The sequence below is a fragment of the Phoenix dactylifera genome, chromosome 3, assembly GCF_051530095.1.
Source record: "Phoenix dactylifera cultivar Ajwa chromosome 3, Ajwa_hap1_PhDact_Kaust_v1.1, whole genome shotgun sequence".
Taxonomy (NCBI): domain Eukaryota; kingdom Viridiplantae; phylum Streptophyta; class Magnoliopsida; order Arecales; family Arecaceae; genus Phoenix; species Phoenix dactylifera.
The window spans coordinates 2,236,727-2,251,663 of NC_143192.1; the positions used below are offsets into that span (position 1 = coordinate 2,236,727).

General features: G+C 36.3%; 1 protein-coding gene across 2 annotated transcripts in view; it reads left to right on the top strand.

Annotated features, from left to right (window-relative positions):
* CPSF160 (cleavage and polyadenylation specificity factor 160) overlaps nucleotides 1-14,937 on the top strand; it is a 78,914-nt gene that overhangs the window by 35,193 nt on the left and 28,784 nt on the right. For both annotated transcript variants that reach the window (XM_008793742.6, XM_008793741.6), the window contains exons 10-14: nucleotides 26-142; nucleotides 3,039-3,173; nucleotides 4,542-4,670; nucleotides 12,215-12,292; nucleotides 13,999-14,139. In XM_008793742.6, the coding sequence (XP_008791964.3) occupies nucleotides 26-142; nucleotides 3,039-3,173; nucleotides 4,542-4,670; nucleotides 12,215-12,292; nucleotides 13,999-14,139 (600 nt within the window). The remainder of the gene's footprint in view (nucleotides 1-25; nucleotides 143-3,038; nucleotides 3,174-4,541; nucleotides 4,671-12,214; nucleotides 12,293-13,998; nucleotides 14,140-14,937) is intronic.

Below are 14,937 nucleotides of genomic sequence, written 5' to 3' on the forward strand. Positions count from 1 at the left end.
ATGCCTTTTGCCTTGTTCCAACAAGGGCATCACGACAATTGGAAGCTCATTCTTTTTCCTGGGCAGTCGTTTGGGAGACAGCCTTCTTGTGCAATATAGTTGTGGGACATCCACACCAACAACAGCCAACATGAAAGATGAGGTGCAGATATGAAATGTTTCTTTTGATGTTGGCTTTCTCATATGTCAATTCATGTTTATAACTTTTTCCCCAATTTCTTCATTTTTATTTGCATTTTAAAGTATGAGTATTTTAAGATCTTTGATAGTTTTGTCATGGTATTAGTAAGTTCATTGGATATGTACATCGTGATTGAGCTTTATTTCATTGTAGAATTCATAGCAATTCATTAAAACACAGACATTTTTAAAATTGCCATGGACGTTTGTTTTGTTGTAACCTCTCTCATTTATCTGTTCCCCAATTTTCATGGTATTTGAGGATCTGGAATTCTGCCGCAAGTCATGAATTTTCTCTATAAATTTCTATCATCTTGTTCTAGACTAAATTATCTAGACTTGCTTCATTTTTTATTAGTGAATTATTTTTATAATTTATCAATTATTTTAAAAATTTATAGAAATTATAGAAATTAAAATGGTTGAAAGTTTGGAGGTACTGCATATATTTTTTCTAACCTAGATAAAGGTGTGTTTTGGTTGGGTCTGTTTTACATTTCCACCAATATGTTCTGGTGCTCTCGAATGCTCTCAAAAGTGATCCACATCTGACAATAATAAAAAGCATATGCACGCTTATAGTATAAACATGCTACAGTTATTTTATGAAATATGATTTCATAAAATAAAATATACATCTGAAAAAATTCATGGTGTTGCCCGACCTACAAAATGCCCGAATTTTCATGCCGAATGGAAAACGTTTGGCATGATCTCCCCTTATATCTTGAGTTTGGCCTAATAAATGGTAAGAAAGAGGGTGGGAGATGGTATTACCTAATTTATAATAGAAATTTGGCTTAGGAGAGACTGAACCTAAGCGAGTTTCGCCAGATCTGGGCCCTTCCTCCCCCTTACTTTCCTTTTTCGCTCTAAATTCTTTTCCTCGTGCACAAACATAACCCCCCCCCCTCTCCAACACCCTCTCTCTCTCTCTCACGCACACTTGCATGTGCAAAAATAATAAAAAGAGCCATAGGTTCCCTTGTTTTTTTGGTACTAGGTCTTTATTAGATGGCTTTAGCAGACCTGGTCACCGACTTGGCCAATCCTTGCCAAGACGTACCAATACAGAATGGGCACCCTGATCTATGCAAACTCAGGCCCTGCAGCCATTCCAACACCCAACCATTCACTAGTTTGATTCAGGACAGTTGAGATCAAGGTTTGCCGAATCGGACCGAATAACTCGGTTCGGCCCGAGCTCGTATCGAGCTGGCCCACCGGAAATCAGGTCGGTTCACCTATTTTCTTGGAACTGGCTCCGAACTGACTGGAATCGGTCTCGAACCGATAGAAACCGGCCGGAACCGGCCACGAACCGCATAGACTCGGTATGAACCAGCCGGTTCCATGCAGAATCGGTGAGAACTGTCCGGTTTGCACCGAGTTGGACCGGTTCCAGATCGTCCCCCCTTCCCTCTCTTTCTTTTGTTTTAAAAGTAAGTTGGGAAGGCCTGAGAAACTAATAAGTTGGGAAGGCCTGAGAAACTAATAAGTTGGGATGTTTCTCAGGCTTTTGCAACCTATTCGGATAACTCCTCTTTCCTACGGCAAAAAATACGCTGATTCAGTAAGATTGAAGGAGGATCCAACTTAAAAATAAAGTATGCATCCTCTTCTCTATCTCATTTTTTCTGTTTTTTGACGTCGAAAAATACCTTAAACTTTACAAAATTAGGGTAGATCATGTCAAAATTTTTGACTTTGGCTTGATTTTATGATATGCTCAGATTATATGTAATTTTTAAAAATTAAAATAATATTTTTGGATTAAAAAATGAAATCAGGAGCATATTTTAGGGTATGCAAGCTACTCTTCTGCTAAATTTGATGTCTATTTATTCAATTTTTGATGCGATCATGCGTATAGTGGCTCAAGCCTAAGTTTTTAAAAAATAAACAGGTATTAGTCTTTGATGCATGCCCATGGGCCTAGAAAAATATATGTAACATCCATGGTAGGGTTCTACATGGATCTGAGCTCAAATTAATTTTTTAAAATATTTATATTTAAAAATTATTTTTTAATATAAAAAATTAAAAATATATAATTAATACCAAAAATAATAAAAAATTAGTAGTACGTAATACATATTTCATAAGTATTTTCTAAATTGGGCGTGCTGGCATGCCCAAGTGTGGAACCGGCACGCCTAAGCGTACTTTATGTTGGTACGGTATCGAACCGCCCGCCGACTGCTACGGGTTCCGATATTTGTTCAGCGGACCTTGGCTGAGATGGAGTGGGGTTCGCTGGGTCTTGAACCCTTGTTTGGTCTAGATTAATAAAAGGAAATCTTATCTCAAGTCCTTAGTGGTTAAGCTAGTTTGCTCTATATATTTCTATTCCCACATAGATTGCTATAATTGACTGGATTGTTTTCATTGCTGTTCAAGATAGAGGAATTAACATTTTTGTGTGGACATTAGGATGTTAGTTAGAGGTTCAGTGAGATATAATATTTTTTTTTCACTCGGTATTAGTAGGAAAAGAGAAATATTGCTAAGATATAATCATCCAAGTACAAATACGAACCTCCTCATCCTGGATTGGGACAGTATATATTAGTTTTAGTCTAACTTCTAATTTTGATTGGGATAGTTTTCATGTTTCAGACTATTTTGGTTGTGGCATAAGCTTACATTTGGAATTTCTTTGAAGTTTGAAAGTTATCTTATGTAATATAGATTGAATGGTAGATTGAGTGCTCTTATGAATGGTTCTTTACTGATCAATCAAAATTGTATTCCATATGAATTTTTCTTTTTGAAAGATAATAGGATTAATAGTATGATAGCTGAACTGCTTGTACTCTAAAAGGAATGTCCCATTGTGCATGGTCTTAATATGGCAGGTTGCTGATATTGAAGGCGATGGCCCCTCAGCAAAGAGGCTACGAAGGATGTCATCTGATGCTCTACAAGAAGTTGTCAGCGGTGAGGAGCTTTCATTGTATTCCACAGCTCCAAATAGTTCAGAATCAGCACAGGTTTGTAGGCACTCAGTTGCAAAGTTTTCATGTTTGCCTTCAAGCCTTTTGTTACATTTTATGTCCCTCTGGTGCTTGTTGCATTTCTTAAGATGCATTGATGTGTTTGTCAACGTGATGATAGTTGTTTTCCGATAAGCATGTCAGTTTGTCATGTAGGTTTTATTGTTTGCAATCCAGTGTCAAGATTTCTATCATCTTAACTCTGTAATCAAGTTTTAACTTACATAAAATGGCACAATTCAATGTTCTGTCTCTTGTAAATACAGGAAAGTTGTATTTTTGTCAGATAATTGCCAAAGTCTTTACATCAGGTATTTTATCAGATTTTTTATTGCCTGTATTTTGTTCAAATGCTATTTCTATTTGTTTTTAACTTTTAAGGACTTACTGCCTTATGTTAACACGTCCTACTAAGTCATGATTAGTTAGGATCTGGAAAAACAAAAATATCAAATAATCTGACATGAATGCTTTTGATTTCTGAAGTTGATATTTGTTGGAAGTCGTTGCTGTCAACCTGGGTTAGAATCCTGCTCACACCAATATAATGGGTGGGGGCCTATATACATTTAGTCAGACAATTACTACTTTACAAAATAATTGCATCTTCAGTTACATGCCTATATACATGCAGCTCACACTTTTATATAGGGTAGAGATATGCTGCTCCATTTGGAGCAATAGCAACTTTGTCCTACCAGAAAATGCCTTTATGACAGTTTTACACTTGGCAGTTGCACTAAAAAGCTGTAAGTGCATGAGGATAGGGTAGAGTTATACTTCTCCGGTTGGAGCAAGTTATCAACTTTCTCCAACCAGAAAATATCTTTTTCACAGTTTTCCACTTGCTGAATTGCATTAGAAAGCTTTATATGCGTTGGGGTGTTTCTGTCATCCGATACGAGCAACAACTCCAGCAATTTAGAGCTCCTAAGTGCATTTCAGTAGGTGCGAGAGGGACATTTGCCAGCGGCAGCATGTTGCAGACTTGCTGCAGTTGTTATTAGTTTTACCTCTCTCTCTTTTCCCTTCTTTGTGTGTGCATGTGCATGTACATGCTTGCGTGTGTGTGCATCAATTCAATTCAGTAGATGTAATGGGGATATTTTCCAGTGAGAACAACTTGCTAACTTGTTCCACTTAATTGTAATTATACCTGTATATATCTCTGCATATGCAAGTCTGGATATGCTCATGACACACATACATGTATACATATACATCTATATATGTATAGATACTGATATGCAAGTGTACATATACATATATCTGTACTAAAAGACAGAATTAAGACAGATGCAGATTAAACTCATATGCTTGTGATCTAATTTTCTAATGGTTGTGTTTTCATGTTGTGGCACGCAGAAGATCTTCTCGTTTGCAGTCAGGGATTCCTTGGTTAATATTGGTCCACTGAAAGACTTCTCTTACAGTTTAAGGATCAATGCAGATCCCAATGCTACAGGAATTGCGAAGCAAAGCAACTATGAATTGGTTAGTTTAGTATTTTTTTTTGATTGATAACTTAATTAAGCGGTTAGAAGTTGTCTTCTTCATCTATATCACGTATGTGTCGTAAATACTATTATTTGCAACAAATTTAGAATTTGTCTTCTAGAATTTTAACTTTTTTTAGGGCTTTGAAAATTATTTAAATGAACTGCTGATGCATGACATATCTTTTAAGTACTGAGCTGTTATGTTTCCTTGATGATTATTCCCATCCAAGAGGATGGGCTAACATTTTATATAAAAATTAATGTTGTCAACTATCTTGTCAGCTGCATTGTTAAAAAGGTTCTATTTTTTCTGGTTTCTCATATATGTTACGACCTGGGTGCTTGGGTTGGGTGAGGATACTTGTGTCTGCATCAATTTGTTTAAATTTCTTTCTTGTGGATGCATACCCAAGTTTTGTGTGCATACCCATGATTGGGTACCCAGTGCAGGCACTCTGGGGAAAGCAAAGGATCTAGTTGTTAATAGGTTCTTGTAAGGCTCACAGTATCCTCATTGATGTCTCATATTCTTCTTGTGCTCCTGTCAAGTGTTTCTGGGTCCTATATTATACTACATAACAGCAATTTGCTACAATGGTTTTATTTTGGTGAGTTTTAATGTAAGTGTCATAGTACCGTGTCATGTTGTTTTTTCTTCTTGGACTAAGTAAAACATTATCTTTTTTATGTTTCAAATCTTAGTTATTGCTTCCCTTCTGTGATCAATGAAGTTTCTTCCACTATTTCTATCTACAAAGGCTTGAAATGCTTATATTTCCTAGATATGGTATGATGTTTATCTGATTTTCTTGGTATGAATATGATTGAACGTGATAAAAGTGATGAAATAGAACCAGACAAAATGAAAATAAAGAAATATGTAGGGATGGGAAATAATTCCTGTGGTCTAAAGCTCACCTCTTGTTTTTACCTCCGTTAACATGATGTTGGTGTTTATCCTTTCTTGAGACCGATTATTTGCTGCTTATGATCTACTTATGTCAGAGATTTTGACCAGTTCTGCATGAATTGTCTAGTGGTGGAAAAAGTTGGTTATCTCTTTAAAACTAAAAATGACTAAAATGATATTATATTGGAAAATATAAAATAGCTAAAATGATGCTACATCAGGAAGATGGAAATCAGGATATTAATAAGCTTAGTTTTCTCTAAGTTGAACTAAACTTCTGTTCTCAGTGCAGTTTATAAGATCGACTTTTGATAGGACTGAATTACTTTTGACAAAATGGAAATGTGAAATTTTTGAGTAGTCTACTTTTGCTCAAATTATGAATCCTCTCAAAGGGGATACTTTGGGACTTTGTGAGGATAATATAGTAATAGTTGCCTCCTTATGGCTTATTGTTGTAGAACATTTCTAAGTTTGCTTTCTGGATTCTGACATGAGAAGAAATTATTATGCTACTCTTGGTTATCATTGTGCTTTTTGTGGGTTTCACAATGTGCTTATGTACATTACTGTTTCTGTTGTCTCATCGGTTATGTAACCATGGTCAATCTGCAGATGAGAAATCAAATCTGGTGGTTTTATATGCACTCTGGGTATATATTTACATGATCTTATCATTATGGGAATATGAGATAATCATTTTACAGTTTCCAGAGTACTATTCATTCGCTAGTGAAGTTAAATACTAGTAAGAAGAATTAGTGGAAGCAGTCAGTAACAGACTTATACTTTGGTTTCTGATTGATTGGTCTAAGTTGTATCTGCAAGATATCTCATATGCTTTATTTCCCAGTAGATAATCCAAGAAATTAATAGATATAGGAACACACAAAAGTTGGGTATTGGAAAGTTCTCTTGGTTTACTTCACCATGATTATGCATTTAAACAACAACGTGCTGGCTAGTTCAGATTATGGGTTTGAAACTTTGAATACTGTTTATACTTTACAGTTTAAGGAAAAGAGGAATGATGGTGTGCATAGGGAAGATGGTTATGTATTCTGTATGTAGTCATGTGAGGGAATGAAATGAAGGAAGAAAAAGGAGATGTAAACATCAAAAGACAGTGTCATCTGTTTTTTCTTCCTATTATTTCATGGTTGAAAAATAAAGGAGGATGGGGAAATATAGGGAAAGTGTTTAAGACAAATGCTTGGTGAGCCAAATATGGAGAAGGGAGAGAATATGGTATAGAGAGAAAAGAGAGTGGGAAAATGTGGAGAAAATGATGACAGGTACTATGCCTGTGACTTTTATCCAGTGGTCACTTTAGGAGATAGTGAGAAGACTTTTATATGAAGAAATTGGGTCTATTGATGGCCTCATAAATCTTAGTTCTTGTTCTTTGTTAAATTTTAGTTGGCCTATTTTTCAACTTTTGTTGTTGGCCCATGTGTGGATCTTATCAAAAATTGTTTGGGGACTCATCCAAGCAATGTCTCAGATAGTGATTTAAAATGGATTGCAAAATTTTGAAAAATTGAATCCTAGCAGCTAGTGCTCTAAAGATGACGCATGTCAATTCATCATGGGTGTGAACAAGTTGCTCAGTTTAGAAGATTTCATGGTGCTTTGTTGTTACTCGCATTAGCCATTGCCTCATGCTTTATTGTTGATTGATCAATGAGTTCACACTTTCCCATCCGTTTTAGTACTCCAGAGCGTGATCTCCAACATGCAATCTCATGGCTTATTTATTTAGGAAAAATAGTTACCACATGATTTCTATAACAATTTCATGGAATTGTCTATATGTAAGCCTTCTAGAAAAGCTCCTACCATGTTATTTGGCAATAATGAGGACCTAGTTTTAGATCTTAGCAAAAATTGAGACTAGTATTAACTTTAAGAGTCTCCAATTTGCTTTTTTCTTTTTTAAGGAATTCAACACTTGGATTGCATTTAGGGTCTATACTTAAAGACAACTAATTAGATTAAAAGTTTTGGGGTTTGGTTGAAGAAAAGTAAAAAAAAATTAATCAGATTTTCATTTCTTGAAAACAACAACAATTGATATAGAAACACACACATACAAGGTTTACAATCTTGGTATTAGACCCTATACTGGTAGCATGTCGCTACAGTGTCTATTTGCTCAATTCAGAGGTCGATTTGGTATACCAATACTTGCCACGCCCCCTTCAACGGCTCGAATGTTTAGTTTTAGGCACCCAATTGTCTTTTCTAGACTGATCTTGTTGGGTCGTTGTTTCGATGCTCACTTATTAGCTTATGCATCTAGTGGTCAAAAATGGGTACCATGGTTCGCCGTATCGGCTTGAATCGGGCAGTACTGGGTGTACTGTATCATATCGGTTCGGTATGGGTACTCGGTATAGTAAGTATACCGAAACTCAGTATGCCAAAAAGATTTTATATCGTATGGACATAATGCTAGTGTTGCACTGGTACAAGGTCCGGTATCGAGACGACGAACCTTAATGGGTATTTTAAATATAATGCATTTTTTGACCACTGGATGCATAGGCTAGAGACCTCCATATCAGATGATTTTTTGTCAGTAAATATTTTAGAGATATTAGCTCATATCCAACAGTACGGATCAACAATGTTGAGCTCTTGGTCGTCAAGTTTGGACTGACCTTATTTGGGCTGTTGGATGACTGCATATTAGCTTTCCTCTCGTCCCTTCTCTTTATACATGTGTGTTTGTACATGTATATCAGTTTATGTATTTATATCTTACATGCATATGAAATGTAAAGTTCAAACATGATTTAGTTTAGAATCATGGTAGGTCTGTCAAAAGCATCCAATGGATTTAGGATTGAAATGAATGATATACAGATTACTGGTTGAAAACATTAAACAAGAAGGTAAATTTTGTAGATGGAGGAGGAACGATGATTTTGTGTCAAGGTGTCACTCTAGATTTGATGGTAAGTAGACCAAATTCTGTTGATTTGCTGGTTTTGAGGACAAAAGCAGCAAAGTAAATAAACTCTGGATAAAGTTTACAGATCATCGGAAATAAGCTTATAAATTGGGTAGTTTATGGACTTATTGCTGATATTGAGCTCTATGGTGTATTGTACAGGTCTCTGACCTTCAACCTATTTATAATGCCACATAATGAAAGAGAGGACCAATTTGTCTCAAATCTTATTATATACTGAACTAAAAAGAAAATAACAAGTGGGCTTGCTCATTTGCAGGCTGTATTAGCTCCTTGACTATCTACAATTTAACACCCTTTTCCCTGTTACTTCCTACTGACTCTTGGAAATTTGGAATGTATTCTTACTCCACGGAACCAAGTTCTGATAGACGGAGGGGACTAATTTAGAAATAATAGATTAAATTATATTACTGAGGCCTTGAAGCAGTCACCTTTCATATCACATGTAAGTGCACACAAAGTAGCCTGAAAACCCAACCCGATACACTTTATTTAGGATCCATTGAAGGTCCTCCTTTGCAATCATTTCTATCTAAAAGCCCTAAAGAATTTGGTTTTGGGGACTGAGGGGTGGGAAACTGTATAATTCTGTAAAATTCCAGGTTAGACTCCAACAAATTCCTTATACAATGCATCTTATGAAATAAGTGGCAAAATGACTATAATACTTTGACTTAATGCAATATTTAATTCAATAAAATCATTCACAACTTTTCTGGGGACCTAAGGCCTTTTCTGAATAAGTTCTTAAATTAAATAGTTTAAGTAGCTTATAAACAGAGAGTTTAAACAGTTAGAAAATTTCTTAAACAGAAAATTTGTATGCTCATGGAAAATAATTATTTTCAACTCTTGGTTTTTAAAATCTTTTTGTACAGTTTCCTTATCTAACGTGATATGGATAAGATTGTGCTAGTAAAGAAGATGGTGACTATCAATTTCAGCAGCTCAAATTCTTAATATCTGATACCAATATTTTTCTTGTATTTTGAGCTATAGCACGATTTATCGGAAATCCTTGAAAAGACTAATGTCCAAGCCTTCAAAGTCAACTACTTTATTAATACAAATACTCATTCAGATTAGCCATTTTTTTCTTTCTGGGTTTTGTGTCAGCCTGCTAACTTTTTATGAACTTCACATTGTTGTACCCTTCAGAAACTTTGGATCAGATTATTGTAACATCTATTCTTCCACTATGTATGTGAGAGAGATCTTTATGATTGATCATCAAGCTCTATATATGTTATTGCTGAAAATGTAACCTTCATTTTCTTTCAAAAAAAATGCAACTATCAAATAAAATGTGAAAACTACTATTTAATTTGAGCATAGTTTAAGGAATTATTCATCTTCTTTCATATTAGTTTCATATAAATCACTGAGAACTAAGGGCGACCAAATGCATGAGGCTCCCTCCATTGTGGGCTCTGAGGAGGGTCAATGTAAGCAAGCTTTACTGTGGAAAGAGGCGATTTCTATTTTGAACCTGTGACCTGCAGGTCATAATGGAGCAACCTTACTATTGTACCAAAACTCACCCTCATATAAATCACTAGGATCGACATGACATATAAGCATTGCTATTTATCAAAATTCCTTTTCGAGCTTGAGACATGAGCGACCTAGCCCCAGCTTGAGCTTGGCTTAAAATGCTACTGCTAGTTTGAGCTTGGCTCATGCTTATCATGAACTAGGATGGTCTAGCTCATGATCGGGTCATCTCCTATGTAGCTACCTTGAGATAAGCTCTGAGGTACTCATTAGTGACTGAGAGGATGGAGAAAGGACAAGAAAACAATATTTAACAGGATAGGAAGCTGTTGGCAGTGTGGGTGGATCCGCAAAGGAAAGCAAGACTGATTTCCTTTATCAAGGATTCTTGACCAAAAATTCTGAGTACCATGGGGAGAAGTCCTTGAAAGGCTAAACGTCCTGAGGCCAGCGCCTAATGTTGACCTTTGATCGACATTGGCACCTTGCCATTGTCATCGTTCCGCTGGTGAGTGAAGAACATAGCAAAGGGTATCAACCTCAGACCTGTGAACTTATTACCATTAGTGCCGGACGAACCATGCAGGAAGAAGAAGAAGGGAATGAAGCAAGAATTCTTAACAGTTTGGGGGTTCAAACCTTTGGACTGTATTTGGCTGTTAGGTTAGCCTTTGGTGGTGGAGAAAAGGGAAAGTTGAAAATAATTTCAGTGCTATGGAGAGAGGGATCACTTGGGCACTAGTTGACATAAGAATTTGGTAATCTGGGCATTTATATGGCTACTGTCAGCTAAATTAAGAATTTGGTAATCTGGGCATTTATATGACTACCGACAGCTAAATAGGTGCCCATAGTATAAGGACTTGTTTTAAAAATTGCATAAAAATTACATACATGGAGTGGAATGACTAAATTATCTTGATGGTGTTTGTGCAAAATGAGGTTTCAGACATTTTCATAGCTCACTTCCTAGTGCTGATGTTACTTTTTTGTTAAATCAAATGGGGATCACAGCCATCTGTCGTAAATCTCCTGGCATCACATGTGTTCAAAACAATTTTGATATACATCAAGTTAAACTATAGTCAGCTGGCCATAACTCATGTTGGACTTGTTTATTTTTGAAACTTGAAACTGTGCTTGTTTTCGGCTTGTTTTGTAATTAAGCTAGCCAAAATCAAACTCAATTTCATGCTAAAGATTAACAGCTCATGGACAGTTCATTTGTTTGAGAGCCCCAAATATGCCGGCTCTCTGGCATTTAATCTTCTACCTAATTGAATAGTAATATTTTCATCACGCTTTTTTCTAAATAATCTATTTCTTATTTTTCTTTGAGAAAGACGTATGCAAGGTTTACCGTACCGCCCCAAACTGACCGGTTCGAGGCGTATCGGGCCAGAATGAGGGCAAACTGCCATGGTTCCACCCCTCAGTTTGAGACATCCAGCGATGAAGGGGGGGAAGGAGAAGGAGAGGTAGAAAAAGAGAAAGAGAGAGAGGGAGGGAGGAGAGAGAGAGAGAGACTGAGAGAGGTCATTTAAGAATTTTTGAAAAAAATTTAGAACTCCACTCCGATTTTGTTTCGAAACAAGGGTAGCCCCATGTGGCCTGCAGAGGAGATGAGGGCTTTCGAGTCCACTCCCTCCCCCTCCCTTTCCCTCCCTTCCTCCCTCTCTCCTTCTCCCTCTCCCCCTCCCTTGTCAGCTCTCCCTTTGTCGATATGGACCGGAACGACATGGCATGTTACCGTACTGTACCATACTGTTGGGCAACTGGTACGTATCCCGGTATCGGAACAACCAACCTTGGCTATCTGTTCTTTAATCCACATCTTCTTTTGAAGTGGTGATTTCTTTTGATCAAATTGTGGGTAGTTTTTGGAGCCATGTGTTTGTGTTATTTCTGTGTACATAATCTGTTAAATGCATATTTCTCTTGTTGGTAATACAAAACTTTAGTATTCTATTTAGTAAGTCTCTTCCACTGCTGATCATTTATCTGGTTATTAGCTTGTGCTAGTTTTGCAGTATTTCCTGGTTTGCCTTTATATTCCCTGTGTTTATATTGTTCAGTATTAATGTGTTTCCTTATAGTCCTGGAGTTGTCCAACTCTGATTTGATTTAACTTTAAATTTTTGTGGCTCATTCTCAGGTGTGCTGCTCGGGCCATGGAAAAAATGGGGCTCTATGCATGCTTCAACAATCAATTCGTCCTGAATTAATCACAGAGGTGAAACTATTTTTATTTATTTTAATCTATGTTCTGGAAGGTAGTAACCCACCATTTTATTTCAGTATATCTCTTTTGAGCAGTCATTTCAGAGTCATTGTATGTGATTTGTTACTTTAATATCTGGAAATCGAGAAATATGTTATTAATAAGTTGATCCTTTGTTAACACTGCTGAAGCCTGTCTGCAATCATGATGAGAGGAATGGACGATTTGTCTCAACAAGATGGCTGTTGTGAATTGACAAGGATGTGCGCATAAGGCTGAAAGAGAAAAATTGGGTACAAGAGGGCCTTCACTATGTGTAAATTTGCTGTAATTTCTGGATTACTTGGGAGTTGAAGTCAGTTTAGAAATCTTCATGGGCTATTTTAGTAGGGTGCGGCTTCTAAGTGAGGAATGCTACTGGCATGGAAAAGGAAAATAGGGTATGAGATAATGGAATGCGGGATAGATTGGTTTGTCAATTGATGGCTTATTTTAGGTTGTATCAGCAAGTATTTTGATTGCTTTGCAGCTGCCTATACTTTTTCCCATTATATTTTGTTAGATCGTAGTTTCTTTCCTTATTTTTTCCCTCTAATTGAAGAACAAAGATTATGGGGAATCCTTTTTCCATTTGGATTCCTATATATGAAAGTTGATTATGAATTTGGTGTTCCAAAAATAGATGATTTTCAGCTGAAACTCGGCCGAAACTGCTCTGTTGTGGCCAAAACTTACCGAAACTAATCAAAAGTGAAACTGGGATCAGTTTCGATTTAGTCTTGGCCAAAGGGATTGGTTTTGACTGAAATTTCAAACCTTAGTTTTGATGCTTGTGGATATGAATTATGAGTTTCAATGTTGAAGAAAAACAATAGTTCTATTTTAGAAATTTAGTAAAGGTTTGTTTTCCAAAATCCTTCTATCACAGAACACTATCATGATCATGTATACTCTTTTGCGGTCAACCAAGTCTTTGAAAATTTGTGGAGCATACTGGCTTGGTGCAGGAAAGGTCCAATTTATTATGGTTTGATTGAGCTCAGTGTTGGCACAACTAAAGTTCATGTGGGGCTGCACAGTTTTGGGAAACGAGCAGTTTGTGATGCTTGCAGATGGCATTCACTTACACTGAGATGCAGATGTCGTGTCGTAGGCACACATGTAGTCTTTTTATTTAATAAATTTGATTGTGTCCTTCTCCACTTCTGATCGTGACTGTCCTTTGATCAATCAAATGTGGTATGGATTCACAAATGGAGACTATTAATAGGGATTATAAAAAACAGAAATCATTAAATTTGCAGAAGCATTTTGAGAGTTGGGACCTATGCCTAATGTTTGTTTCTCTTTAGCATCTTGACTAAAACAGTAATGAATTACAAGATAATGTTTCTGAATTCTGACCAAAATTTTATAGTGACATCGTGCTCAAATTGTTGTTGAAACTCTCTAGAATTATCCTTTGTGGTGAACCCGTTGTTCATATTCCCTTGTAATGGGAGGACAGACATTTGCTTAATTGCTTCTCTACCTCTTTCATGCTCTTCTTTACAAATACAGTTTCCTTGTTCCTTAAGGAAAAAATCTCAAGAAAACTGAAACTTGATTGGACACTTTAATTTTCTACATCTTGTAGATACTTTTTAACTCCTATTGTTCTCTGCACTGGTCATGCATGTTCAGCTATAGTATTTTGATATTATCCAAGACATATGCAGGTTGAATTACCTGGCTGCAAAGGGATTTGGACAGTGTACCATAAGAGCTCACGTGGTCATACAGCTGACCCTTCTAAAACAATGTCAGAAGATGATGAATATCATGCATATTTGATAATAAGTCTGGAGGCTCGAACTATGGTAAATTTAGTGAATAAATTCACATGCTTTGATCATTTAATTGGACCTATATTTCATACTGAAATAAACTATTTTCTTCCGTATAAGTGCATTTTCTTATCATAATTGTAGCTTTCAGTCTGTAAGATGCTTACTGGTGTATCTTAGAATATGGTAATTGGTTATTATTTTGTGGATGTAATTTTGTTTCTCCTGCTTCTTTATGTTGCATTTGTGGTTTGGCTTTAGAAACTCATCGTGCATTGTTATATCATCTAGTGATATTATGATCTCAGTCTCTTATACTGTCATTCTTGCTTTCAGTTGATCTGAGATTTCAAATATTTTTGATATGCTGCTCATGGGAGATGAATTTTTTAAATGCTAATTAGAATTTAGCCAACGGTTAAAGAACCATTATCGGTACTCCCATTAGTCCAACTTATGTCTTAACCAAGTGGTATGGATCTATATGGTATAATGTCGCACTAACAGACAGTACACCTCATGGTGTTGGCACAAAAAAAATGATGTGATGTACTATGTGTCAGTATGGCACGGTATTGAGGGGCATACTGGTACAATACCTAAGCAATATGGTACAGTACAACTATTAGAGACCAGTGCGTTCCTGTACTTAAATCCCATTGTAAACAATCTTTAACCATTGTGCTCAATTACTTTAATATCCAAAGAAATAAAATGGCTCTCTCTACACTCCTTATATGGCCTTCTTTTCGTGGGCCTGCCATTATCAACTTCCTAAGCTTGCACTCAAACTGGAACTGAAATTCTTTGGCCTAAGCAAAATGGTTTTGA